At 62.3% G+C, this 27553-nt stretch overlaps 1 protein-coding gene across 1 annotated transcript in view; it reads right to left on the bottom strand.

The window, feature by feature from the left end:
* Window positions 1–1917: 1917 nt before the first annotated feature.
* The window catches only part of TSNARE1 (t-SNARE domain containing 1), a 155236-nt gene continuing 129600 nt past the window's right edge, over window positions 1918–27553 (bottom strand). Inside the window, exons 13-14 of the mRNA XM_045895787.3 lie at window positions 15453–15559; window positions 1918–2074 (exon numbers count right to left, since the gene is read on the bottom strand). Of these exons, the coding sequence (XP_045751743.1) occupies window positions 15464–15559 (96 nt within the window). The 3' untranslated portion in view covers window positions 1918–2074; window positions 15453–15463. The remainder of the gene's footprint in view (window positions 2075–15452; window positions 15560–27553) is intronic.

The raw sequence follows: 27553 nt of genomic DNA, 5'->3' as shown, positions 1-27553 counted from the left end.
GAGGCCCAGCCTGTCTCCTCCCAGCAGCCAGGCTCACTCCCCCCCTCCCTGCAAGCAAGCCTGCTCTCACCCTGAAGCTGGAGCCAACCCCCCGCCCAGCAACCTCAGCTTGCAGCCCCTGAGGGGGTGCCGCCCCCCACTTGCGTTTCCTAGCTGGGACCAGGATCTGCTGGTCCCTCCAGCCCAAACCCGGGCTTTCCCCGCCCCCAGGGCCCAGCCAGCAGCTGTGGGCCTGGGGGCTGAGACGCAGGCGCTAAGCCCTGGCCCCGCGCCTCGCGGCTGCCCCCAAACCCAAGCGCCTCACACCTGGAGCTGGAGGTGGCAAACTCAATTTGCTCCTGACACCTCCTCCGGACTCCCCCAGCCCAGCAGCCGGGGGCCACTGCGGCAAGGGGGAGGAGGCGGCTGCAGTGCTGCCTTGGGGGGGCTCTGTCCACTCCCCCCGTCCCCACTGCCGCCGCCCACACCGCAGTGGTGTTTCTCAGCCCCTGGAGGAGGAAGAGCTGAGAAATGCAGAGCTTCACAGAATCTTTAAAAACCCCGAAGCGGTCTTTGGAACAAAGTGGCCTGGATCCAGAAGGCTTCGGACCCTCCTCCCAGAGGACTGGGGTTGGGGGGGGGGGGAGGGGCGGGGAGGGGTGGGCCCTCTGCTCCAGCCCACCTGAGCAGGCAGGGGCGTCCTGCAGGCCTTTCTAGAATGCCCCTCCCAGGCGAGCTCACCCTCCCTGGGCATCTGGGGGCAGCCACACCCCGTGGGGTCCTACAGGGGCCTGGAAGGGTGCTGCTCCCCCAGTGCTGTGCCCTGGGGGCCTCGGCCTGGCCCCCCACCCGCCTGGCACCCACTCCCCACCATGAGAGGAGCTGCCTCTTGCCCTCTCCCGCCCACAGGGGCCAGGCCACGGCCCTCCTATGTAGGGGTGCCAGCCCCACTCCGTGACCCCCTCTCCATGCCCCATCCCTCAGCTGGGTGCCAGGAGACCCAGAGGCTTCTATCTCCGGGAGCAACGGGGGCCTCAGAGCTGCATCCAACCCCGCCCCCCAACCACTGTTTCCAGAGTGGGGACACAGAGGTCCTGGGAGGGCTTGTGCTGGGTCCTCAGGGAGGAAGGCCCAGGGCCTGCTGTGGTGGGAGGGCCAGGCTCCAACTGGGGGAGCCCCTCGGGAGGGGCAGCACCAGAGAGAGAGGCCCTGGACCACCCCATCCGTGTTTCACACCCATGTCACCACGCCACGTCGCACACACACTCATGCATGCATGCACACACACACACACGACACACATGCACACACACTCATGACATGCATGCACCCCCACACTCACACTCATGACACGCACGCACACTCACACTCGTGACACGCACGCACACTCACTCATGACATGCATGCACACTCACACACACTCATGACATGCATGCACACTCGCACACTCATGACACGCATGCACCCCCACACTCACACTCATGACACGCACGCACACTCACACTCATGACACGCATGCACACTCGCACACTCATGACACGCATGCACCCCCACACTCACACTCATGACACGCATGCACACACTCACACTCGTGACACGCACGCACACTCACACACACTCATGACACACATGCACACTCACACACACTCATGACACACATGCACACACACTCATGACACGCATGCACACTCGCACACTCATGACACGCATGCACACACTCATGACACGCATGCACACTCACACACGCATGACACGCATGCACCCTCACTCATGACATACATGCACCCCCACACTCACACTCATGACACATGCACACTCACACTCATGACACGCATGCACACACACACACACACACACCCCTGCTGTGGCCTCTCCCACCCACTACAGCTCAGGCTCCATCTCCAGGGGTCCCAGAGCAGGAAAGATGCCTCCCACCCAACGGATGGAGACCAGCGCTGTGGCCAGCCAAGTGGGGAGTTTATTAGGGCAGGCCCAGCCAGAGGTCGGTGTCACGGTGGCGGGGTCAGCACCCTGGTGGGAGGCAGGCCGGTGGGAAACTCTCCTGGGTCCATGCAGGCCAGGTGGCGGCATCAACCTGCAAAACAACAGGCTCCATCAGCTCCCAGCCGCGCATAGGGAGGAGGCGTGGCTGCGGCAGCGTGGAGCGGGTGGCTCTGGCTCCCACCTGGCTCTCTCCACCATGCCCCCCTTCCTTGGGGAGCTGACAGCTGTCCCACAAAGTCGGAGTGGGGCCCTGCCTTGCTACCCTCTCCACCTGCCAGCTTGAGGTTTGCCCGGGAGGTGGGCCCGGATGACAGGTCTCCCGCTCACAGATGAGAAAACAAGTCCCAAGAGACCAGCGGCTGCGCGGGACCACAGGTGCCAACGTGGGCTCTTCTGGCCCTGGTCGGGCTGCCCTCCCTCCCTGCCTGGCCCGTCCTCGCCCCCAGTCCTGCCTGAGTCCCCCACGTTGCTGCTCTTCGTGGGGCACAAAGGGGAGGAGGGAGGACACCCCACAGGACTCAGTGACAATCCCATCTCCCTGCCCATTTCTCCAGGGCCGCCACCGGGCCAGGGAGGGGGCCTGGAGGCCCCAGGCCCCAGGCCCCCGGCACAGTCTCCCCGGATGATGAGCTCCGTAACACAGGAAGGCCACCAGGACGTGGACAGCATGGAGCGTTAGGTGGGCTTCTGCTCGGCCGCCGCAGACAGTGACCCCAGCCGCCTGCCTGGGTCCCAGCATCAGGCTAAACACAGCCTTTCCGGGATTCTCCCGTGAAATACCAGCTCCACGCCCCTCTGCGGGACTCCTAAGGGCTGGGGAGGCCAGGCCAGGGTCCGGAGGGTCCAGAGGCGCCAGGCCTCGGAAGGACTGGCTGACAGCACAGAGATTTCGGGGAGGACGGATGAGAGTCCTGGCAAGCAGGTGTGAGTCTGGTCCACCGGCCCCTTCCCGGCTGCCCCCTCCCCAAGCGGCCTGCCCTGGGCGTGGCTAAGTTCTGGCCAGACCACAGGAGCCAAAGCAGAGAGGCTCCCCCCCACCTAAGGCTCCGTCCCATGAGGACCCCGGTGGGCTCCACCCTCAGCACGTCCACGATCCGCTCCTGGCCACGCCCCACTGGGCACAGCCTCCTCCTGCCCCCTGTGCTGTTTCTCCTCGGCTCCTCTGAGGTGGTCCCCTCCCCAGCAGAGCCGCTCAGGGGCCTTCCTGGCCACTTTCTGGCTGAGGTCCTTGGGACTTGCGGCCCTCAGCTTGTGCCCCAGCCCACAGACTGGGCTCTCTGCTGGAGCTCTGCCTGCGGTCGTCCCCCCTCATGCTGTTCACATGCTGTTCCTTCTATCTGGAATGCTTTTCCCTGGGATACAGGTCAGCTCTTCAAACGTCACCCTCTCCATGAGGGTCCCTGAGCACCCTGCTGAAAATCACAACCAGCCCCACCCACAGCCCCGAGGCCAGGAAGCACACAGGCCCTGCTCCCCTGCACGGCCCACGCCCAGCTGGAGGAACAGGGTGGGGGTCCGCAGGTGCTGCGGTGAAGGCACACACAGGGCCTGGGACTGCTGCCACCAGGACAAAGGGCCACGGCCCCTCCATGGTGGTCACTGGCCAGGCCCCTGCAGAGGACTTCCTCCTGGACACCACCTGGGTAGGTGGAGGTCACCAGGGCACTGTGGCCTCTCTCCCCTGTCCTCCCACCAGCACCCCTACCCCAGCCTGGGCTCCAGGGCCCAGCAGCAGACGGGAGGCCCCAGAGGGGAATGCAGCCCCCTTCCAGGCGCCTCTGTCTGTTGTCCTCTCACCTGCTGGGGGAAATCATTCCCATGCCCACGGGGGACCCCCAGTCCCTGAGAGGGGAAGGGCAAGCCTGAGGGGAGCAGCGATCCTGTGCCTCTGGAGGGGAACTCGGGCACACTGCCCCATGCCCACCGAAGGCCTGCCTGTAAGCCCACCGGGGCCCCTCTCTGAGGCTGCACCACCCCCCTGAGAACTGTTCTCCTCCCAGCCCCGGCCTCACTGGCCCCACCTGGCATCCCCCAACCCGAGCCCTACCACAAGAGGCCCCCAACAGGCAGGCCCCATCCTGAGAGCCAGGTGCAGGCCACGCCCTCCAGAGCTGGGTTTTCTCGATGGTAAACTGAGGAACACCCAGGAGGCACCCCTCAAGCTGGCTTTGTGGCTCACAGCCCTTCTGGAGGTCTGGGCGGCAGGTGTCGGCTGGGACACGCGGGGCAGCCGGTCCTGGAGTCCTGTGCAGAGCTAGCCCAGCTTTCCACCTGCCTCTGGGGGTGGGGACATCTGCAGCTGAGTGGCCTCGTGCAGGGCAGGGGTCTCAGGGAGGGCAAGTAGGGGGACCCACCCTCTCCCCAGCTCTTGTAGGCCCCCGGGTGCGTCCAGACCCAGCCTCCTGGTCCCCAGGGCAGTGTGTCCCCAGCCCCACCCCCTAGTGGCTGACCAGGGGCAGGGACAGTGGGTGGCAGGGTCCAAGCATCTCTCTGGCCCTCCCATCCTCTGACAACCAGACCTCTGCCATTGTCCTCCCGCCCCCTCTGCCCTTGGGCACTGAGCCCAGCCCCTCTCTCGACCACACCCCCTCGCACTGGGCACCTCCCTGCCCACCCGTGAGGCCCATACTGGCCTCCCCAGCAGAGGGTAACCAGAGGGCAGAGGCCGCTCTTCCCAGTTCCCATGAGATGCCTTCAATCCCCGGGCCTGTGGATGGATGGAAGATGCCTGAGGGGTATGCACCCCAATCCCCATCTGCCCTGGGCTAGCGAGGACTCAGCAGTTCGGGGTCGCCCGAGGTTGCTCTGCAAGGTGGGGGCCAGCACTGTCCTGCAGGCTGCCCCTCTTCTTCCCCTGGGGGCAGTGGGGAGCCTCTCCCATCCCCAAATGCTTCCTGTGCAGAGCCAGGCCACTCCCCAGCCCTCATCCCCGACAGCGGGAGTCCCCTCCTCCCCTGACCCCAAGCATTCAGGAGGGTTTAGGAGGGGAGGCACTGGAAAGTCTGCAAGAAAAGGGAATGTGTGTTTTGCCCCCAGGGCCCGTGGAACCAGGGGCTGGACTCCCAGGCCCAGCTCCTGACTCAGCCGGGCCCCCTGGCTGTGGTCCTATAGATCTGCCTTACGGTGGTCTCTGCCAGGGCACAGAACGCACGCAGGGCCACAGCCCCTTTGCCCTCCCTGCCGGTGCTGGCCCCTGGGTTCTGACCTGTAGGCCCCCACCTCCGCTACAGGCCCGGGCGAGGCCCAGGGTCAGTGCCCCTGAGCCCAGGGAGTACAACAGAGAGCACTTGCCTGCATTTTCTGAGCAAAACTGAGCACCTGGCACACACCAGAGGTTCCACCTGAATTGTCTCATTTGTCCCTAAGAAGAGCCCTGTGGGGTGGGGACCCAGCCTTTGGTGGGGGGGGGGAGCTGGGACCCAGCTCACCCCAAGCTCTGACCTGCTTGGATGCTCCGGGGGAAGAGGAAGTGGGAGGGGAGGAGGTTAGGCTCAGAAAGACCCCCACCCCTACCACGCCTCTTCCCTGCAACTCATCCCTGCTCCCTGGCCTCCCAGCTCAAGCCTTGGGCTCCTGTTAAAACCCAGTCCAGCTGGACGGGCATCTGACTTCTCAAGCGGCCCGGTACCTGGGACACCAGCTGCCAGGAGAGCCCCAGGAGGGGGCGGGCGGCCCCACGGTGTCCGCAGGCAAAACACAGGATGCCAACTTCAATCTCAGAAGCAGGGAAGGACCGTTTCAGTGTAAGACTGTCCCAAATACCGCAAGGGACATTCTCACACTAGATCATTCGTTCTTTGTTGGAAATTCACCATTACCGGGGCTCTATTTTCATTTTGCTAAGTCTGGCATCTGCGGCAGGGGTGTCCATGGGCTGGGCTCTGCCTGGCACCTCTCGGCACCCACGGCTGTTCTGCAACCCCCACCACACACACAGGACCAGGGCGCCCTCACCGAGCCCCAGGAATGCAGAGCCTGGCTCCAGCACAGGCTGTACCCGCCCCACGCAGGCCAGGCTGGGGACCCACCCACTCTGTGCCTGCCCCTCAACTTGCCCTGCCCTAGGCACATGGCACCTCCTCTTCCAACCAGACCCCCCGCCTCAGTCCCAGTCTCTCCGCAGGGGCTGCGGTCACGGGGCCAGCACATCCACACAGCCCACCCCAGCCATGGCCATGCCAGGCTCCAAACTCCCCCACTGCCTCGCTGACACTGGACTGAGACTAGGCCCTTAACCTGCATTAACCACCCCCTAAAATGTGACCCTGGCCTGCCTACCTTCTCCACCATTATCAACTTTTTGCTGCAGCCAAACGTAATTTTCATGGCCTATGTTTTCTCATCTCTTAAAAGGAGGATCAGGTTCAGGATCAGCTTTATCATGTGAGCAGGATAAGGGCTCAAGGTGTGACCAGTATCAGGACTCAGAGTGTGACCAGGGTCAGGACTCAGAGCGTCACCAGGATCAGGGCCCAGCGTGTGACCAAGGTCAGGGCTCAGGGTGTGACCAGGATCAGGACTCAGAGTGTGACCGGGGTCAGGACTCAGAGTGTGACTGTGATCAGGGCTCAGTGTGAGACCGGGATCAGGGCTCAGTGTGAGACCGGGATCAGGGCTCAGCATGTGACTGGGGATCAGGGCTCAGTGTGTGACCAAGGTCAGGGCTCAGCACATGACCAGGTCATACTCAGTGTCCACCCTGGGGCACTGTCTTTGACTGACTGGGGCCAGTCCCCCCATTAGCATCCCTGGCTGCATGGAGGTGACTGAGAGGCTTCTTGGAGAACAGGTGCCACACAGACCCTGGGATCCTGAGGGGGACTGTCCCCACCTCTCAGATTACTCTCAATGTCCTTCAGATGCGTCATTTTCTCATCCGCTAACCACTCCTCCAAATGGTGCTGGCTACCCTCCCACGATGATGGGGACCCCCGCTGCCGGGAAGATGGAAGCCGGATCCCACAGGCACCTATTCCTGTTGATGTGCCTGATGCCAGCCTCGTGGGCCTGCTGGCCTCCTGACAGAGTGACCAGGGCCCGGCAACACCTCCCAGGGCTGGCACGCCATCACCCTCCCGGACTGAGGCTGGTGCGGGTCAGTCCTGCCCTGGCGGGGAAGGGTCTGGGGGCCTGGCAGGGGGACACACAGGCCATATGTATTCTGCTGGTCCTTGCCGGTGACTCTCTGAATAGCTTATTAGAAATTAATATTTAATTCTCTTCTGTGGATTTAGCTTGATTATTCAATTTATTATTGCAATTACTGAGAAGCACCCAGAAGCAAAACTGCTTGCTTTGAGCGGGGAGACAGCTGAAGGGGAGGGCCTTGCCACATGCACCTGACTTGGCGGACTTTGCCCCAGGGGGTTCCTCCTGGGTCCCACTCCAGGGTCCTTCTCTTCAGAAAATGCTCCTTTCTCTGTTAGCATTGGCTGAGGATGCTCCCTTCCACGTGTCCTCCCTTTGGTGGGCAGAACCCCTGCTTCTAAAGGGGCCTTGAAGGTCGAACCCCATCTCCTTCTGCTTTGTTCTGGAGGCCACAGCCTAGAGAAGTCGGATGAGGAAGAGGGGGAGGAGGAGAGTCGTCAGGCCCTCCCCACGTCCTCACAGCCTTGCTCTAAAGGAGGGACTGTCCTATTGACAGAGCTGACGCCCACGCTCGGCAAAGTTCAGTGGCTGGAAACAGCAGGGCTCGACTCAAGCGGTCCCACCATCACAGACAAGGTCTCCCCTCGAGCGGCGTGTCCTCATGTCCTAGCAGGGGCAGGAGGCTCACACTTCCCCAGTGAAGCCCCAGGACTCTTCCCTCACGCCTCTTCTGTCACGTGTCCCCTGAAGAAGAGCGAGAGTCCTGGGGTGGGCAAGCCCATGCGTCCTGCCCCTGGTGAGGGCCACTGTGATGCCGGCGTGGCGGGGAGGCCTGACCCTGAACCCTCCCCAAGACCGAGGTGGGCTTGGGGGTCAGGCCTGGCTCGAACCTTCTTCCTGCGCGGGATGAGCCTCTGCCCTCAGAGCCTCAGCCAACATCCATCGTGGCAAGGCCCCGGCTCCCGTCCTCCTGGTCACTGAGGGCCCGGTGCCCTGGTATAGTCCATAGGCTGCTGTGTGTTTGTAGAGATTGTGGTCACTGCGAGGACCGTGTGGCCCACTTGGACGGGCACGGGCCCAGAGCCGGGAGTCGTAGGCACCAAATCTGAGGCCAATGGGAACTGGGGGATGGAGGGAAGTGGAGCAAAGAGATGGCAGGGGCAGGGGCTGCTCCAGGGACAGGGTTGACCCTCTCTCCAGGAGTGGGGCCAGAGTGGCCCGCAGGCCTCATGCATCCCTCCCTGTGACAGGGACAAAGGCCTGGAGGCTCAAATGTGGGGGATGTTATCCAGGCCTGGGTGTCAGGGATCAGCAGGAGAACTCAAACCTCTGCCTCTGGAGGGATCCATGGTGCGGGCAGCCCAGAGCCAGTCTGGGGACACTTTGCAGGAGAAGGGTAGGGTCATCTATACAGAGAAGAAGGACGAAGACCAAGACCGAGACCGGTCGGGGGAGGGAGGAAACACACGAACTCTGTGCACCACCTGCCACACCAAGGGCACGCATGGCCTCACTGCACCCCAGCAAGGTCTTAGCGTCCCGAGCCCACGGAGGAAACGGGGACTCCATGCACGACCTACCCAAGGCCACAAGGAGGGTTTCGGGCAGGTCCTTTGACTCCAGCCCCGCCCACCAGCCCAGTCCCGTCCACCAGCACCAGCTCCGCCCCAATCCCCGCCCCGCCCACCAGCCCCAGCTCCGCCCACAATCCCCGCCCCCACCCACCAGCTCCGCCCCGCCCACCCGCCCCAGCGCCCTCCTGCCCTGCAGCTGCCCACCAGCAGTGGGGTCCCAGCTGTGTGCCACCGTCCGGCCGCCCTGCCCAGTCCCACCCAGGCATCACGGGGCTGGGACGGGTAAGATGCGACACCCGCTCTCTATGCTGGCTGGCAAACTCCATCATGTCCATCAACGCCGCCTGCACAACTCACACACATGCTGCCTTCTGTGCTGGCCACCAGCATTTTCATGCTTTTATTTTTTCCACCCTTTTCCTGGCAGAGAGCCATTTCCAATGGCTGGCTCAGTGCTGCCCTTCTCATGGGGCCATCTGCCCAGCCGCTGAGGCAGTGCAAGCAAGGGGTGGGGCAACCCCATGCAGAGGAAGGGGGTCTGGAACCTGGTTATGGCTCCCTCAGGCCCACTAGGAAAGGACTGCTCCAGACAAGTGCCCCAGGAAGCCTCCAGCCTCCCGGCCCCTTCGCCTGCCCCTCCTCTCCTACTCAAGACCCTACACACTCCCACCCCAGCCAGTCTTGCCCCAGGGCTCCACCCACCATGCCTCCACACCTTTGCCTGGGCTGTGCCCTGGGCCTGCAGTGCCCTCCTCCTTGTCTGACAGAGGAGCCTATACCCACCTCTCAACACTCAGCTTTCAAGAGCCACCTCCTCCAGGAAGCCTTCCGGGCAGAGCTGCCCCTCTAACAGCTTCCACTCTGCTCCTGGCCGTTCAGCACCTCAAGGGCCTCCCTCTCCCCGAGGCTGTGAGCTGCTCAGGGCGGTGCTGGATCTGACTGCACCTGCAGCTGGCTGACAGGGAGGGGCTGGGGTACCACATTTGCTCAATCACGTGGACACATCACCGACCTCTAGCCGGATCGGAGCTGGGCCCGTGGGACAGGCAGCAGGGAGGACAAGATACAGCCCTGCTGGCTGGAGGGCCACATGGGAACGTCGGCATGAAAAGGCCAGCTGTGTCTCATCTCCATCAACCAGAGCAGGTGCGTGGTAACAGGAACACAACTGTGGTAGTGCTCATGGGGACAGCGAAACAGCCAGCATCATCGAGAGGAGCCCCCCCACCCCGGCCAGGTGCCCAGCAGGAGCTCTGGAGGCAGGACCTGGGCCCCAGAGGACAGACTTCCCTAAGTCAGCCTCTAAGGAGCCCCGGACCCAAAGAAGGCTCCAGCATCCCAGGCCTGCACCAACCTCGGCAGACATGCTCGCAGGCTAGAGCAGGGAAGCAGGGCTGCCCAAAGTCACCAGATCCCAGGGGAGGGACCCTCAAGCCTTTGACCGGCTCCCCCAAACTTTGCCACCGTGAATGACGGCGCCCCGATAACGGGCCCCCCTGACCCATCCGGAGCCACCTGGAACACCCGCAGACCTGGCTCCACGGCATCAGGGCACAGCCCCAGCTGCAGAGGGATTACCCCCCATGGTGCCCACTTCTTCGGTCTGCCTGTCAGTTTATCCATCTGAAAAATGGGGACACATGCACATCTCCTTCACAGGGCTGTGGAGAAGATGCAGTGAGGTGACCCCCAGGCAAGGCTCCTACCCAGCGCCTGACGGGCGGGGGACACACATGGAGACGCCCCCTCCCAGGGTGACACACTCAGGTCCCTTATTCCGGTTACAGCCTGTGGGAGGGGGGGCGGGCAGTCAACAGTCTTTCCTGACCACACACAGACACACACACACGTGCACACGCAGACACATGCACAGAGACACACCTACAGACACGCAGAGACACACGTGAAAAAGCACATGGGTGTGCACTGCAGAGAAGCGTGCATGCAACCTCCCACCCAGGCTTCCCAAATGGAAATCAATGCCTTCAGCTCGATACTTCACGGTTTTCAGAAAACATTAAGAACATGGTTTGCTATAAGCCTCCATTTAGCCCCTTACGTTTTTTATGCGCATGAAAAATACTTCATTGATTGTTGCCTAGATACTGTAATCTTCTGTCTCTTGCAGCCCAGCCTGTGACTCCAGCAGGAGCCTGGGACCCAGGACAGGCACCCACTAGCGCTCCAGGGGCCTCCGCCCTTCCCCCTCCCATGCCTGTTTCGTATCCTGCGCATGGCTGGTGACCGCAGATGGCTCACATCCCGCAGGGACCCACGAACAGTCCACAGCGACCCAAGTCCGACATGGAAAGTGGTCCTGGGCCCAGACACTGAGGTCGTGAGCGCTCAGGAGGATGGTGGGGAGGGGACACCCCCAGATCCCAAGGACTCCCCTGCTTCTACAAGGTTCCTCGGCCAGGACCTGGACAGCGGTGCATGCCGACTGCAACCCGGGAACGAGGGGCACTGGGCTCACCTGCAGCCTGGGCCCTCTGCCCCCAGGAGTCCCAGCTGGGCTGCAGGGGAGGAGCTCTGTGTCCATCTCCAGACACCTCAGTGCTGGAGACCCAGAATTACCTCAAGTTCCTCTTCTGGGCCCCACATGCTGAGCTGACCCCGACCTTCATCTACAGGGAGAGGTCTCCTCACCAAATGACCAGGCCTGCACATGCTTTCGCAAAGAGCTGCACTTTCCTAGGTGGGGAAGGGGCTCCTACAGAGGTCAGGGTTGAGGCTGGGGTGGGCGTAAGCAGGGTGGGCGAGCTGGCTTGTCCCACCCTATAGTCCCATGTGCCAGCCAGGGCTCAGGAAACCCAATCCTGACCACAGACTGAATACACACTGCTCACACTCCGAGCACTGACCCTGGTCACACTCTGAGCCCTGACCTTGGTCACATACTGAGCCCTGATCCTGGTCACACACTGAGCCCTGATCCCGGTCACACCCTGAACCCTGATCCCATTCACACTCTGATCTGTGATCCTGGTCACACACTGAGCCCTGATCCTGGTCACACTCAGCCCTGACCCTGGTCACACTCTCAGCCCTGATCCTGGTCACACACTGAGCCTTGACCCTGGTCACACTCTCAGCCCTGATCCCGGTCACACTCTGAACCCTGATCCCGGTCACACCCTGAGCCCTGATCCCGGTCACACCCTGAACCCTGAGCCCGGTCACAGTCTGAGCCCTGAGCCCAGTCACACCCTGAACCCTGAACCTGGTCACACCCTGAGCCCTGATCCCAGTCACACCCTGAGCCCTGAGCCCGGTCACACTCTGAGCCCTGATCCCGGTCACACCCTGAACCCTGATCTTGGTCACACCCTGAGCCCTGATCCTGGTCACACACTGAGCCCTGACCCTGGTCACACCCTGAGCCCTGATCCCGGTCATATTATGGGCCTTGACTCAGTCCCAGACTAGCCTTCACGCTTGCTGTAAACTGAGTCCAGGAACCCTGTGGGGAGTGAGGCTGGCCACAGGCACTTTGGAGAGTCCCCGCACTGGTCTTCTTGGAGGCACCTGCTTGGTGGCAGCAGCTGCTCCACCTGAGCAAGCACCCCAGCCTGACCAGCGGGGAGGCAGACTCACCAGCCCTCTGTAAATGGGGAATAGCCTAGCCCATGGGGGTGGTCACAGCCATGGGAGCAGGCAAGGGTGCACGGGGGATGACCCAGACGGCGGGTGTGACATGGGGGGCTCCTTTGCCCCCTCAGAGCTACCAGAGGGCATGTCTCACCCTACACCCAGAAATGAGCACGTGCATGGGCTGTCGGGCTGTCGGGCTTCTTCCAAGTCAGGGAACAGGGAGCCGAGCTCCTCCCTCAGAGGCTGCTTTTCTCTGCGGAAATAATCCCCCTGCATTTGAATCAAGCCTTTTCCTTCCTCAAAGTGCTGTTTATATTTAGCTGCCTTTGTCCTCAGAGCAGCTCCAGGGAGAGGGAAAGAGGGCAGCCACCCCAGCCCCATTTCTCTGGGGCCTGAGCGAGGGCAGCCCCCCCACAAGACCCTGCCACCCACAAGACCCTGCCCCCGGGGCCGACTGCGGGCAGACAGCGTCTGGGCTGCTGGGCCTCTCTTCTGGCCTGGCTCGTGTGCCAGAGATGATGTGTTCCTGCGTGGCCCCAGACCCCTGACCCACAACTTCCCTTAGCTTCCTCTGGCACGGGGAAGGGCTCCAGGGCGCAGAGCCGCTGGGTGGCCTTGACTGCTCCCCAGCCTGGAAGGGGAGGGAGGAGGAAATCTGAAGGAGGAGAGAGGGTATGCTGGAGGAATTAGAGCCCCAGGCCCCAGGGGAGGAACAAGGGGAGGGTCCAGCCATTACAGCCCCTCCCCTCTCTCCAGATCACTGGGGATCCATCTGCTAGGCGCCCAAGCTGACCTTCTTCCTAGGCCCATCTGAGTCACCCCTGCAGACCCACCTCCCGTGCAGACGTGGGTCATGGCTTCAAGATATCACGATGCTCCCGGGCCCCTGCCAGGCCTCTTCCATCCCTAAATCTGACCTCAGCATGGGAAGCGCCCAGAATGTGTGTGACCGAGGGCAAGCCCTAAGCACGGGCCAGTCTCCCCTGCAGAATGGGGCCACGGTGCTGATGGCGCACATCCCACCAGCCGAGACACGGACACCCCATGTAACATGCCTGCCTCGGGTGCCTGGCAAATGTAGCTCTGTCCTGGGGCTGGGTCAACATGACCACAAATGGAGTGACTTAAAACAACAGGAAAGACTCTCCCATAGTGTGGAGGCCAGTCTGAAATCCAGGTGTCAGCAGGGCCCCATTCCCTCTCCAGGGGCAGATGCTCCCTGCTCCCCCCAGGCCCCCACACCCAGGGTGCCCTCCGGCCCCTCCCACTGAGTCCCTCCTCCGGTGGAGGGGCACCAGCTGTGGACCCTAGCAGGAGGGGGCGGGGGACAGGCTCATGCTCCTGAGCCCCAGCTGGGGACCACCTGGGTCGGGGGGCAGGAAGCAATGACTCCCCAAGTGCCCCGGAGGATGATAGTCCGTCCCCATCAGGGCAGCCACAGGGGCCGGGCAGGGAGGCTGCCTGGGACCCCCACTGACCTCACCTGGAGAGCAGGCCCCGCCCACAGTCCCCAAACCCAAGAAGCTCCAAGCACCAGGAGTTCTCTCTGCAGGTCCAAAACTTTAGCAGCAAACCTGCACCGACCCCAGTGAAGCCAGGCCACTTGGGGCTTCCATGTGTCCCGCTTACTGTGAACAGCAGACCTTCTGGGGCAGTGCAGTGGAGACGCCAAGTAGGAGGATACCAGGGGCGGTTGGCTCACGGTGTGTTCCCAGGGAAAGTCAAGACCTTCTGAGCCCTCCTGGCCCCAGGGTTCAGCCAGGTTGGGACCTGTCCCCCTGGGGGTGCTGGGAGGACCAGTCAAGATGATGGATATGCAGTGTGCACACATAGCTGGTCGACCACAAACACGTCTCCCTTCCCCACTCCCCACTCCCTCCGATGCTCTGTGCAGACCAGGAGCTGGCTCCTTGTTCTCCTGGTGACATCCCAGCCCAGCCTTAGGGACAGTGGACCCAATGAGAAGCTACCCACCAAGGACAGGCCTCGGGACGGCCAGGGCTCCCCGCCTCCCACTTTGCATCCCAGCCTTGTTGGGGTGGCTCTTGATGAGAGAGCAGGCACTTAAAATCTGGACGCAGAAGCCTGAGGGCCCCGGACCGAGGTGACTGTCCATGGAGCTTCCTGCAGCCCCCGCTCATCTGCTGCCCGCCACAAACGCTGTCACAGCTGTGGGGGGGGACCGTGTATGACAGTGACTGGGGGGGACACCAGGGGGCAGCTGTGGAGCTCAGCAGGGCCTGCCTGCCCCTCCCCGAGCCCCTCCCCCAGCCCCCACAGTGTCCCAGTGCTGGGCCCAGGTGCTGGACCCCAGGGTGTCCAAAGGACACATAGGCCACTTCCTGCCACAGCCCTCACACGTGCACCCCCTCCTGCAGCCAGAAGCATCCTTGTGTAGCCCCTGCAGCGCTCTGGATGTGGAAGCCAGCCTCCGGGGGCCCCGTGGCCATCCCTCCTTGGAGTCATGCCCTGTGAGGTGGCCCCTCACGCCATTGCAGCTGGCCCGGAGAGACGCTGCATAGTGACCGGGTGTGGCAGCTGCCTGGCTCTCGGGGACCCGTCACCCTGCGGGCCTCACGTGGGGGGAGCCACATTCGAGCTGGATCCTCCTGCCCCCGTCGGGCCCTCGGGTCGTGCAGCCCCAGCCCATATCTACCTGCACCCTCACAAGAGACACTGAGCAAACCTACCAGCTAAGCCCCTTCTGAATTCCTGACTCACAGAAACTGCGAGGTAATAAATGTTGATTGCTGTTCTCAGCTACTGAGTTTTAGGCCACTTTGTTGCACAGCGTAGAGACCCCAGACGCCCACCCCGCACGCCTCTGTAGGTGCTTCCCATGCTCTGGGTCAGTCCCCGTCCGCCCCAGCTCCCACCCAGCGCCCGGCCCGGGAGGGGCCCAGCACCTACTCTGCCCGTCCAACAACCCCACCAGTGGCCTGGCTCCCCGCCTTGGGCCCCAGCACCTGCCGGCTGCACCACCCAACACGTGAACGGCCAGTCAGGACCTGTTGGAAGTCAGCGCCTGCAGGAAGGGGAGCTTCGAGTTGGCCTGCCCTCAGCTGGGGGCTCCAGAAAGACGGCCCCCACCTGCCACGTGCCCTGCTGGGCCGCCAGGGCTGACCCCGTGCTTGACACAGCAGACCACGTAGGGACAGACAGATGAGCAGAAGGGTGGAGGGACAGATGGCGCGGGGCAGTTGGGGCACTCACCATTGGCGGCATTACTTTCGGATAGAGGTGGCGGTGATGAGGATGATGACCAGCAGGACGGTGACTCCAGCCGACAGGAAGTAGCACTTGATCTTGCGTCTCTGGAGCTGAGAGAGAGAGACAGAACAGTTGTCATGGTGACCGGAATCCCAGCCTCCCATCCTGGGGGCACATGGTGCCTGCTGGCTTGGGGCTGTGGGCCCAGGCAGAACCCATCCCTTGCCAGGGGCTCTGCCCTGAGCTGACACGTGTGCTCATTCAACAGCTGCTCTGGGCTGGCCCTGACCCCCCAAGGGCAGGAGGCAGGAGAGCCAGCAGGACTGCCTCAGCTGCAGAGGTAGTCAGGCCTGGGTGTGATGCCCAAGTGCCCCCCTTTAGCACCTTGGATTCTTCTGTAAGCACAGGATGATGCCACTGACTTCAGGGCCACATTTGAAAGCCTTACTTAAGATGATGCATGAAAAGTACATAGCCTGGGGTCCGGCAAACACCAGACCCATGGTCCTCTCCAGATAGTCTTCTTCTTGTTCCATATAGTGTTGTTATTATTATTTTTTAGTACTATGTATTTATTTTAGAGAGAGCTAGCGAGAGAAATAGAGAGTGCACTAGTGGGGGGAAGGGAGAGGGAGAGAATCTCAAGCACACTCCCCATCAAGCACAGAGCCAATGCGGGGGCTCGATCCCATGATCCTGAGATCATGACCTGAGCCAAAATCAAGAGTCAAACACGCAACCAACTGAGCCACCCAAGCACCCCTGGTTGTGGTTATTAGTAATTTAACAAGTTCTGGGCTCCACCATCAAAGACCTCATGGAGAGGAAGACACACAGATCTGTGCTGGGATTCATGGGTGGGTGGGGGTTGGGAGGCTTCTGGAAGAAAGGATGTTTCATCTGGGTCCTGGGGGGGGGGCGAGGTGGGGACTCCCCAGGCAGGTCAGGAGGTGGGAGGCAGGAGACCAAGGGAGAACCTAGGACAAAATGGGAGCTTAAAATAATATGGTCAGTCACCAAGTGGCCAGAGAGGAGTGGGGGTAGGGAAGCAGGGGAGACAGGCAGGATGGGATGTGGATGGTACAGGGGTTTGAGCAGCACCCCACAGTCAGCACAGAAGACAGTGAGGAGTTTTAAGCAGGGAGAGAGTGTAGTGAAGAGGCCACTTGGAAAGCAAATGGGGGTTGGTAGGAAAGGGGAGAAGAAACAGGGAGACTGATCAGGAAGAAGGCTGATCAATGGACAGGAAGGAGTCTGGAGCAGAAAAGGGGGGATCAGAGGCGACAGAGGCAAGGCCAGGAGAGGAATCCTCAGAACCTGCTTGTGACTGAATACACAATGGAAGTGAAATAGGGAAGTCAAGGACGAGTTCCCCAGGTTGCCCATCTGGGCCATAAGGTGGATGTTAGGGCTATCCATTCTTTTATCCACCCATTATTCCACCTATCTATCCATCTACCCATCCATCCACCCATCCATCCATCCTTCCACCCTTCCATCCAACCATCTATCCATCCACCCATCCATTCATCCATCCTTCCATCCATCCATCCTTCCATCCATCCATCCTTCCATCCATCCACCCATTCATCCATCCTTCCATCCAGCCAGCCATCTACCCAACTCTCTATCCACCCACCCACCCAGCCACCCATCTGCCCATTCTTCCATCCATCCAGCCATCCATCTACCCAACTTTCCATCCATCCATCCATCCATCCATTCTTCCATCCATCCAGCCATCCATCTACCCAACTTTCCATCCATCCATCCATCCATCCATCCATCCATCCATCCATCCATCCTTCCATCCATCCACCCATCCATCCTTCCATCCATCCATCCATCCATCCATCCATCCACCCACCCAGCTCTCCATCCACAGGCACATACACCCATCCACCCATCCTCTGTCCATCTACTTTCTCAAAGTCATTACAGGGGGTGGGACAGAGTGAGGCATAGAAACTCAGCCAAGAGAGGCAGAAGGGATCGGTGGGGAAAGGGGGGGAGTCAGGGAGCCTCCTGAAGTGGGTGGGACTGAACTTGGGCTTTGGTGAGGGGGGTGTCCACAATGACGTTTTGAGTGAGGCTCCAGTCCCGCTATAGGGTGGCATGGGGGATCTGCTGTGCGTTGGATGGGTGTTCAGCTCACTCAAGCTGCCTCAGTGTCATTCCACTTTGGAAGGGACCCACACACCAGCCTGAATATCAGCCACCATCTGAACAGCCCTGCTTCCAGGCTCAGGTCTCCCTGCCCCCAGCTGTAGTCATGGGTCACAGGCCAGCTGGCCCAGAGTGAATGAGAAACAGACCTCCAATTGCTCACAGCTGGGAGTGGGAGGGCAGCAGAAACCCACAACCCTCCTAGCAGGGAAAAGGCATCTGAGCCAAGGAGCAGTTCAGCACCCAGGACAGCACCTGGGTCCTGGTGCCTGAGCCGAGGACCCAGGTGTCCGTCCTTGGTGCAGACACAGAAGCACTGACCTCATCAGCAGGACAGCCGCCCTTTCCTGAGCCTTTGCTCACGCTACCCTCACCCAGAGCTGCGGGGCGGGTCCTGTCAAGACCATGGTCTGCAGAGGGCTCAGAGAGGGGAAGTAACCTGCCCAAAGCCACCAGCTTGTGAGCTGTGGGGTCAGAATTCGACCCTGACGCCCAGCGACACAGCCAGCTCTTAACAACCCCATGCCCCCCACAGAAGTTCTGACATCACAGATGTGCTCTGAGGTAGGTCTGACCCTCTGCACACATCCGGTCCCCTAAAGGAAGCTTATGCATGGAATCAGTTACACGCTTCGTCACAAGCCACCTGCATGGATCTGGTGCCTCCGAGGGAGGTCACGTGCTGTACGGAGCACAGCAGCTTGGGTCCAGCAGGTCGCACATCACAGCCCGACTGCGTGACCTGGGGCATGTCGCTGGCCTCCCTGAGGCTCTGGGGCCTGGCCATCCCATCTGTGCGGCCCAGGCATAGCCCAGCCAAGGGGACATTGCACTGGTCTTGTGTTCACCATCTGACAGAGTAGTGTCCATGCTTCCCCTGCCTGGGCTCAGATCAGCCTTCCTGGATGGTAGCCAAATGCCCCCTTGGATGCGATCTGCGCTCAGGCCTGTCCCTCCACATCTACCCTCTATCCCTCCACCTCATACAGGAGGGGAGGAGAGGTGGGCAAGCTGGGAGCCCCAGGAGCAGCAGCAGGGACCAGGCTAGAGTGGAGAATGATCCCAAGAGAGCAGGAGAGATTACCTGGAGAGGAATGGGGGAGACAAACCGGCACTCAGCCTCCACCAAGCCTGCCCCTCTCTACCCCAGCGGCAAACCACCACTGGGTCTCTCCACTGACTTCAAGAGCAAGAGGCGGGTGGGCTGCCAGATGCGCAGGCGAGGACATATGGTGGAAGCGGAGGCAGCCCTTTGATGGGGAGCTCTGTGGATCCAGCCCCTGGTCCCCTCCTGGCACAAGGCAGGGCCCCACCCCCAGCCACCTCTGCTCCAGCCCCCCAGCACCTGCTGCCTCCCCAGCAGGGAGGGAGCCACATGCAGAGACTCCAGCTCCTGCCGGGGGCCAGGGGCCGACTGTCCAGGAGAAGCAGACCTCACTCAGTTCAGCATCCAGCAGCAGGACGAGGGGCAGAGGGCGGGACAAGGGTCACCTGAGGAGCTGACCTCTCGGTTCCCCAGAGACCTTCTGGTAAAGCATGGACAGACTTCCTTAAGGAGGCGAGACGGTTTCCCCATTGAGCATCACTGCCTCTGAGAAGGGAGAGGGGCCTGCAAAGGCCACACAAGGCACTAAGAGCAATGGAATGGGGCCATTTTGAAAGGCAGGAGGTCCCCAGGACCCAGGCAGGGGTCTGGATGGTTGGGGCCTCAGAACAGCCCCCCACAACCCACACTGGGGAGGCGGCCTCATCCACATCAAGCCCTCATGACCCACACGGTGGGCACCGCCCTTTCCCAGTGGTCAGACGGATGCCAACAGGGAGGCCACAGCACCGACCTGGGAAATGTGGTGGCATGGGCTGAACTGTGTCCCCAAATTCATACGCTGAGGTCCTGGCCCCCAACACCCCAGGACGGGACCTTTACGGAGGTGCTGGTGTTGGTGAGCTCATACGGGTGGGTGCTAATCCACCATGACTGGTGTCCTTAGAAGACGGGAAATGTGGACGCAGGTATGCAGGGAGAAGGCCGTGTGGACATGGGGATGGCTGTCTGTCCACTAGCCAAGGAGAGGAACAGGTGCTCCCTCACAGCCCTCAGAAAGAGCCAGTCCTGCCAGCACCTTGACCTTGGGCTTCTGGCCTCCAGACGGTGGGACAGTAAACAGTGGTGGTTGCGGCCGCCCCGTCTGTGGTGATTAACAGATCCCGGCCCGGGTCCATCTCCTTGCTGGCCCTGGAGAGTGGCCTCCTGATGGAGAGCTCAGGGGTTGAGGTGATTCTCGGCCTCGTCCAGCCCAGCCCTGGGCACCCTTTGCCAGAGCATAGCTGTCCCGTCCGCCTCCACCCGGCCTGCCCCAAAGCCCGCACTGCCCTGGACGTCTGTGGGCCCTGCACCTGCTCTCCCAGGGTCTGGGTACAGGATGACGAGGCCCAAAAGCTGCTGTCTGCAGACCTGTGAGGGGGGCTGCTCAGCTGTGGCTGTCACACCCCACGATGGGGGCAGTGGCTTCTCCAAGGCCTCCAGGACCAGAGGTGCTGAGGCCCCGCAGCAAGGGGCCACAGGTCACTCTCTGGGAATGAGGCTGGAGTCCCCCAGCCCTCTACCCAGGTCCCGTTCCCATGCAGCTGTCATGAGACCTCCAATGGCCGGGTTCCCAAGACAGAGTAGCCCCGTCCTGATGGCTGCCTGCCTCGGTCCTGCCAGGGATGGTGCTGGGCACTACACGGGCGCTGACCGCGACCCTCAGGACAGCCCGTTTCAGACATGCAAACACCGAGGCTGGGCAATAGCAGCCGCCCTCCCAGCCCCGGTGTGCGTTGGGACAAAGCTGCCCAGGGACCAGGCAGGAAGGAAAGGGCAGGGACCCCAGCCCCACCTCCCACCCAGGTAGGGTCTCCGGCCTGCCTCGACCTGGCTCTCCGACGCTCTGGGTGCTCTGGGGACGGCAGCCCCTCCAAAGAGCCGCTGCGATTAATCACTCTTAAATGACAACCACGCATGGAACGAGCTGATGGGGCTGACGGCAGGGGACCAATTAACAAGAATTACGCTCTGGACTGGGGCCCGTTAGTGTCCGCTGTGCGGGTCAGCCGCCGCCTGGGCAGTGACCGCCGAAGTAATCCACTGGCTGCGGAAGAGCTGCCCCTCTCCGTCCCAGGCCCGCTGGCTTCCGGCTACTCCGAGAGGCCACGGCCCCTCCCAGGCCTGCTGGGCTCTGCGGTCGGGTACAGTTTCCGTCTGGGAAGGGGGCTTGCTCAGCGCGTGCTCCTCCTTCTGCCCACTGTGCCCTCCACTCAGAGAACTCCCGCTCGCTCTCAAACCCCAGCTCCGGCACTGCCGCCTCCTCCAGGAAGCCTGCCCCCAGCCCATGCTTCCTTCTGCCCCAAAGCGGCTGCTGTTGCTGCCAGCTCAGCCCCTCCCTCCCACTAGGACACTGGGGGCCCCCGCTGCCCCGAGCCGGGCAAGGCTTCCTGGAAACGAGAGGACCAAGGGGAGGGAAGCAGCGGTGCCCACCGTGGGTCCCGCCACCACCCTCAGGCCGCCACAGGCTCTATGTCCACCCTGGAGAAGGACGGCTGCCGGGCCATTGGTCCAGGGGGCACGCACACAGGTGCCCCCCCCGCCTGCTCCCCCTTCCACTAAAAGGAGGGTAGAGGGTGTGCCCCCAGCACAGGGCGTGTGAGGCGGCCGGCCTGCAGGTGGGGCAGGTGGGCCTGGCTGAGCAGAGTGGAGGGGTGGCCGCAGGGCCTGCAGAGGTGCTGGTCAGGTGAGAAGTGAGGCCCTGGCTCCTCCCACCCCCACCCCTGCATTCTCTGGGACTCCAGGCCCCACGGAAGGAGCCGAAGCTGGAGTCAGAGCAGGGGCAGGGGGCCGGTAGTAGGGCGCCCCACAGCAGGCCCAGAACCTGGGAGAGCTCTCTTCCAAGACGGACAGGCCGGCCCCGGGGAGACACCACGCACCCCCTGCCGCTGGGGGCACCAGTGAAGGTCACATGGGCTCACCCTTGGGGACGCCCCCAACATGCGCATACCCCCTTCCAAGCAGCATTGTAGCGCCCAGCCTTCGATACAGCACAACGCGGGGACCCCACACAGTGGGTAGCACCTTCGTCACAAAGGACAGAAAACAAAGTGAACGAAAAGAAATTCAAAGAACCAGTCGGTGCAGCAACAGAAGGAAACTCATGACAACTAACACTATCCTCAGAGACAAAGATGCCCCCGGGGCAGTCTGGAGGGGGAAGGCCTGGGCAGCGGAGGGCAGCCAGGGAGGCAGGTCCCCCAGGCCCTCCAGGCCGCGTCCCCAAGCCCTCAGGCCCCGCCTTGAGGCCTCCAGGCTCCGCCCACGCCCCGCCCCGAGGCCCCCAGGCCCCGCCCCCAAGGCCTCAGGCCCCGCCCCCAAGGCCTCAGGCCCCGCCCTCTGCACCTGGCTGCCGCACACAAGGTTGGTGCTGGCCCAGGCGCTGACGGAGTAGCTGCACCAGGACAGGAGCCATGTCCCAGAGCCCCGCCTGAGCGTGCTGTCCGCCCAGGACCAGCCAGGCGGGAGTGTGGGGCGTGCGGGCCCAGGGTGGCATGGGCGGGAAGGCTGGGACAGGCCTGCTGCTCTGCCCACTTCCCAGCTGCCCGGCCAGCACCAGGAGCAGGGCCTGGGGGCCAGAAAGGTCATGGCTCCGGCAGGCAGCGACAACCACGGCCCGCAGTGCACGCGGCACACTCTGGCTCGCTCGCCCAGACACCCACTGAGGGACTGAGGGACTCGCCCACGGAGCTGCCACCAAGTGTGGCATCGGGCCTCCCTCCTGGGCCCGGGCACCAGGGCCTGCGCCTCCTCTCCCTCCCGGGGACAGGGCCTGGGTGGAGCCGTAGCTTGCTGGCTCTTCACTCCATGCCTGCCACTCGAAGCTCGGGCAGTCACCCCCCCCTTTCTGAGCCTCAGTGTCCTCATGCGACAGTTGGGGGTGTCACAGCCCAGCATGGCTTCTCTGAAGGTGGATATCCGCCTGGACCCAGACAGTGCATTTCTCTGCACACCTGTCCCCTCGGCCTCAAGCTGCAGGGCCAGGAGTCCCAGGCCAGCAGCGCCTGCATACAGCGGGCGCTCACCGAAGCTGGAGCCTCCTTGGGGGCCAGGGCAGCTGGAGGCCTCTGTGTGCCTGACCCGAGGCAGGCCCTCACCCGCTGGGCTCTGCTGTCCCATGTTATGGTGGTCCAGAAGGGCTCGGGGGGGGGGGCCTGGAACCCCGTCTCCAGCAGCCAGGGACTCATCGGGGAGAAGTGAGCAAAGGGAAAGGAGGGAGGGGTTGGCAGGGGTGAGGGGGTGACGGGCATTTGGGCATCAGGTGCTGGCTTCGGACTCGGTGGGCCCAAGGGCAGCCCCCGCCCCCATGCAGGGACCCCTGCTGGCACACAGGGCCTTGGGCACTGGTCCTGGTCCCACGAGGATGCCCAGGGGTTCTGGCCAGGGGGCTGGGCGGGCACCTGCACGCGGGACTCCTGGGCCAGCCTCTGTGCCCCCTGGGCCATGCATCTCTGTGCCCTCTCCCAGCCGGATCTCGGTCCCTCTGCCCCTTCAGCCCCTTCCCTCTGACCCACCGGCACCCTCATTCTGCACCCCCCACCCAAGGCTGCCCAGCCCCCACCCCACTCCTCAGAAGCCGCTTCCCATGCAAATGTATTCAGAATACATGACATTTCAGAAACATCTATTTGTATATATTTAGACTCCATTTCAAAAGAATTATTCAAAATCGGAGCCATTTGGATAGATGGGTGTGGAACGGATTGTTTCTTAAGTGTTCACGTTAAAAATACCATGTTTTCTAAGTGGATCACAAATGCTGTAATTATTGAAATGGGCACATTCTGCTGGGGGAAAATTACAGAATCATGACTTGATTTACGGATTCTGTGTCCTGAGGACAGGGCTTGAGGGCACCTGCCCCAGGACGGGGCTCCGAGGCGGGGGGCGGGGCTCCGGGGCAACCACCCAGAGACAGGGCATGCGGAGTCACGGAGAGCTGGTGGCTTTGACAGCTGACCACTGAGACCCCCGAGCACCTGCACACCTGCCTCTCCCAGCCTCATGCAAGGCCTCACCAGACTGCCTCCTCTTCCTTAAATATGGCCCCCAGCCCTGGCCCCGGGGCCTTTGCACATGCTACTCCTGCTGTCTGAACCATCCTAGTCCCCTTCTCCTTCTGGGTCTCCTTCTGGTCAGGCGTGTCCTGTGCCTCAGGGTATAGATCCCCACCCCATGCTGCTGCCCTCTGGGATCAGGACAGGTGGGCTTGTCGCAGCTCCCCTCTGAGCCCCTGACTTCTGGTGGGTAGGGCTCACTCATGCCAGGCAGTGTCACTGGTGGGGACAGAGGTGGGCCAGGGAGCCAGACTCCACGCACTGCAGTCCTCACTCACTGGCTGCAGAAAGCAGGCTAGGGGACCACTCTCACGCATGCGTGCAGGGATGAGACCAGCATGCCTCTGAGGGGTGCCCGGAGGGGCTGGGCAGAGCACGTGCCACATGCCAGACCCAAAGCAGGTGCCCTACCAGGGTCGGTCGCTCCAGCAGGTCTTGCTGGTGAACGAAATCCAGCCCATGTTTTCACACCAGAGCAACCCTGACCACCCACTGGCTCAGTCTGGACCCAGCACCTCCGGGCACATGGGGGGAGGTCCACCGATGGGACCTCCCCCGGGTCGGGGGGGGGCGCAACATCAGGTAGAAGGCTCCAAACGGACTCCCGCGGCCCAGCCTTGCCACTTGGGGGCTACGAGGGGGACAGGCACGCACAGCCAGGCTTCCGAAGGCCACTGACCGGGCGCTGCGCAAGTACATGCAGGCCCAGTCACACGGCGAGCCTCGGCAGAGTCAGCAGGGGGTCGGCTGAGTGTGCTGTGGGGAGACACGTGAGTGGGAGGGTGAGTGCAAGACAGGCCCCCAGGAAGCCGTCCGGGCCATGGCCACACGCGCACGTGCACACGCACACAGGATGATCCGTTCCCCGGAGACACATCACCATTGTTACGTTATCAGCACCGTGTTTCTCCGGAGGTGGGATTATGGGGAGCTTACATCTTGTTTGATTTTTGTTTTTGTGTTTTGGCTACAAGGAGCTTCTGTAATGAAGACAAAATCTGAGCAGGGAAGGCTTTTAAGAGCCCACTCCTGCTCTTCCCAGCTGCCCTGGGAGAGTGGGGCGGGGGGTGTCCGGGGCCGGGACTCGTGCCCCCAGGAGGTCATGGAGGGGACCAGCCCCCCGGGCCCCGCCTGGACCCCATTCCCTCGTGTCTGCACTGCGTCTCCCTGGGCAGCCTGCGCCAGGCAACCTCTGAATGTGTCAGGCACGGAAACCCCACCAATTACCCCCCCATCCCATCTCTGTGACTCAGTCCCCAGGCCCCCTCCTGCTGGAGGCTCCAGGACAGCCATGGGAACAAATGAAGGCCCACAGACATCCAGCTCCCCAGCCCCCGGCCTCCACACAGGTGTCCCCCGTGTCCCCAGATGGTCCACCGCTCCTCCCAGAGAGCCCCAGACTCCCCCCGCTCTGGGCAGAGCCACACTGACACCTGATTGCCCCAAGCTCCTCCCTCATTTCCTGGAATTAGTAACAAAGACGCATTCATCGCCTGCGTGCACCAGACACTGTCCTAGTGCGGACAGTCAGTGTGGAGGCCACACTCCAGTAGGAGGAGCCAGGTGAGAAGCAGGGAAAATCCACAGGGTACAGGGGGGTGATAGAGAGTAGGAGAAAAAGAAGCAGGGGTCAGAGTCGGCCGGCAAAGTCGTCACACAAAGCTGACTTTTCCGTCCAGACCTGAAGGCACAGAGGGAGGAAGCAAGCAGATTTGGGAGAACAGTCCAGGCAGGAGGGCAGCACATGCAAAGGCCCTGAGGCACAGGGCATCTGGGCGTCCCTGGAATGAGGGGGCAGCGCTGGCGTGGTCTGAGCGATGGAGAGCGGGAGTGAGGCCTCGGGGCCTCAGGACCTTTGCATGTACTGTTCACAGCATCTGGGGTGCTCATCCCCAGATACAGGCCTTGCCCACCCCCACCTCCTGCAGGTCTTCACTCATTTGTCAGCAAGAATCTTGCTGACCGTCCTCAGGGGGCGCGTCCCTCTTCATGCCCACTGGCCATACCCTCCCCCGCCTCGTCTCTCCCCACTCGGTTATCCGTGTGTGGTGCTGGGTGTCTCCAGTACTCCTGTTCATGTGGTCCTCCCGACTACAGCGTCAGCTCTGTGAGGGCGGGACACTGGCTGGCTCAGAGAGGGGCTCATATTTTGGGTGGTTGCCCTGGTAAACATCACCCTATAAGGAATCCTCGGCATCACACGATCTACTCCATCTACAGGGCCTGGCGTGAAGGCAGCTCCCACGGCATATGCACGTCCCCCGACTCTGCCCCGCCGCGCGAGCGGGTACCGCACCCCCGGAGCCTCGGTCTCCTTACCTACAAAACACGGTCCCAGATGGGTCTCGTGGACTCGACGGAGGTGACGCCTGTGGGCCCTGCTGACTTCGTGCTGTGAGCACGCACACTCTCCTTCTTGCTAAGAAACTGTGCCCCAAACTCCAGGGGATCGGGCCCCGATACTGCTGCCCTGGTGTCCTGGGGAGCCCCCCGTGCGACCCCGCGTGAGAGCGGGAGGAAACGCTGCATCTTGGTTGAGCGGGCACCTCTCTCTGGGCGGCGTGCTTGCGACGATACCGCCCGCGGGTAGCGGGCAGTGCTCACCGTGTCTTCCTCGGGCAAGTGTCAGAGTTGGGGTGCAGGCAGGTCTAAGACGATCAGCTGTCTCTTGCCCTTGCCTCCCGTGCTGCGCCACGGGCCTGGGTCTGCGCGTTCTTGCTCAGGGCGGCCGTGAGCCCCGGCCCGTGGAGGGAGCCCAGCCACCTCCCCTAATGATGGGGCTCTAGAGGAACCCCACTCACAGCATTAGTGCTCCTGCATGCCCCCGCCCCTTCTCTAGGAGGAGGTGGGCCCCGGAACTCCTGCCTCCATTACCCCTGCCCCTTCCAGGCTGCGTGGGAAGTGCTCCATCACCAGCAGCCCCTCTCCCACTGCCTCCCACCCCCTTTCTCTCCACTAGCTGAGCTCTGCGCTGAGGCGCCATCCAGCTGGGCTACAGAGGACAGAGGGACGGTCCCACCTGCTGCCCCGCCCACCATGCTGCCAGCGCTCCCCAGAACCCCGCTCTCCAGCAGAGCCCTCAGTGGGACACAGCCCTGCCCTGCCTGCAGCGCCCACCTCCACCCCCAGGATCGCCCCCACATGCCTCCCGCCTCCTGCAGACCCCATGCAAGTTGGTGCAAGAAGATGCAGATTCGCCAGGCACCAGCGGGGCCTGGGGATGGGAGGAGAGGCGCAGGTCTGGGGAAGGCTCCCAGGGGAGGTCCTGGGGATGAGGGCAGGTGGAAGGGGAGAGTGTGGACTGACCAGAGCTCCGAGGTCAAGGTCGGGCTGAACCTCTTCGGCATTCCAGCCGCAGCGGTCAGCGGCCACACCTCTGCCCCATCTCCGACCAGAGCGGATCCCTTTCCTGCAGAACAGTGTGGTCCAGGGTCAGCCCTGGGAGGAGCCAGCCCCCTCCTCAGCTTGTCTGTGCCTCCGTGTCCCCTTCTAGAGGGGCCGATCACCCACCTTCCCGAGGTCACCCGCGTGCGTGCTGAGCTCAGAGCCTGGGACCGGGCCCCTGTGCAGAAATGACAAGTGTCTTGGGCACCTGGGTGACTCAGTTGGTTAAGCAACTGCCTTCGGCTCAGGTCATGATCCTGGAGTCCCGGGATCGAGTCCCACATCGGGCTCCCTGCTCAGCGGGAGTCTGCTTCTCCCTCTGAGCCTCCGCTCTCTCTATCTCATTCTCTCTCTCAAATAAATAAATAAAATCTTTAAAGAAAAGAAAGAAATGACAAGTGTCTGGCTTTTGC

The sequence above is a fragment of the Mirounga angustirostris genome, unplaced genomic scaffold (genome assembly GCF_029215605.1).
Source record: "Mirounga angustirostris isolate CCGP_5_RB_7025 unplaced genomic scaffold, mMirAng1.0.hap1 SCAF_4, whole genome shotgun sequence".
Taxonomy (NCBI): Eukaryota; Metazoa; Chordata; class Mammalia; order Carnivora; family Phocidae; genus Mirounga; species Mirounga angustirostris.
The sequence above is the reverse complement of the archived record's forward strand: the minus strand, read 5'-3'. Positions and strand labels throughout refer to the sequence as shown.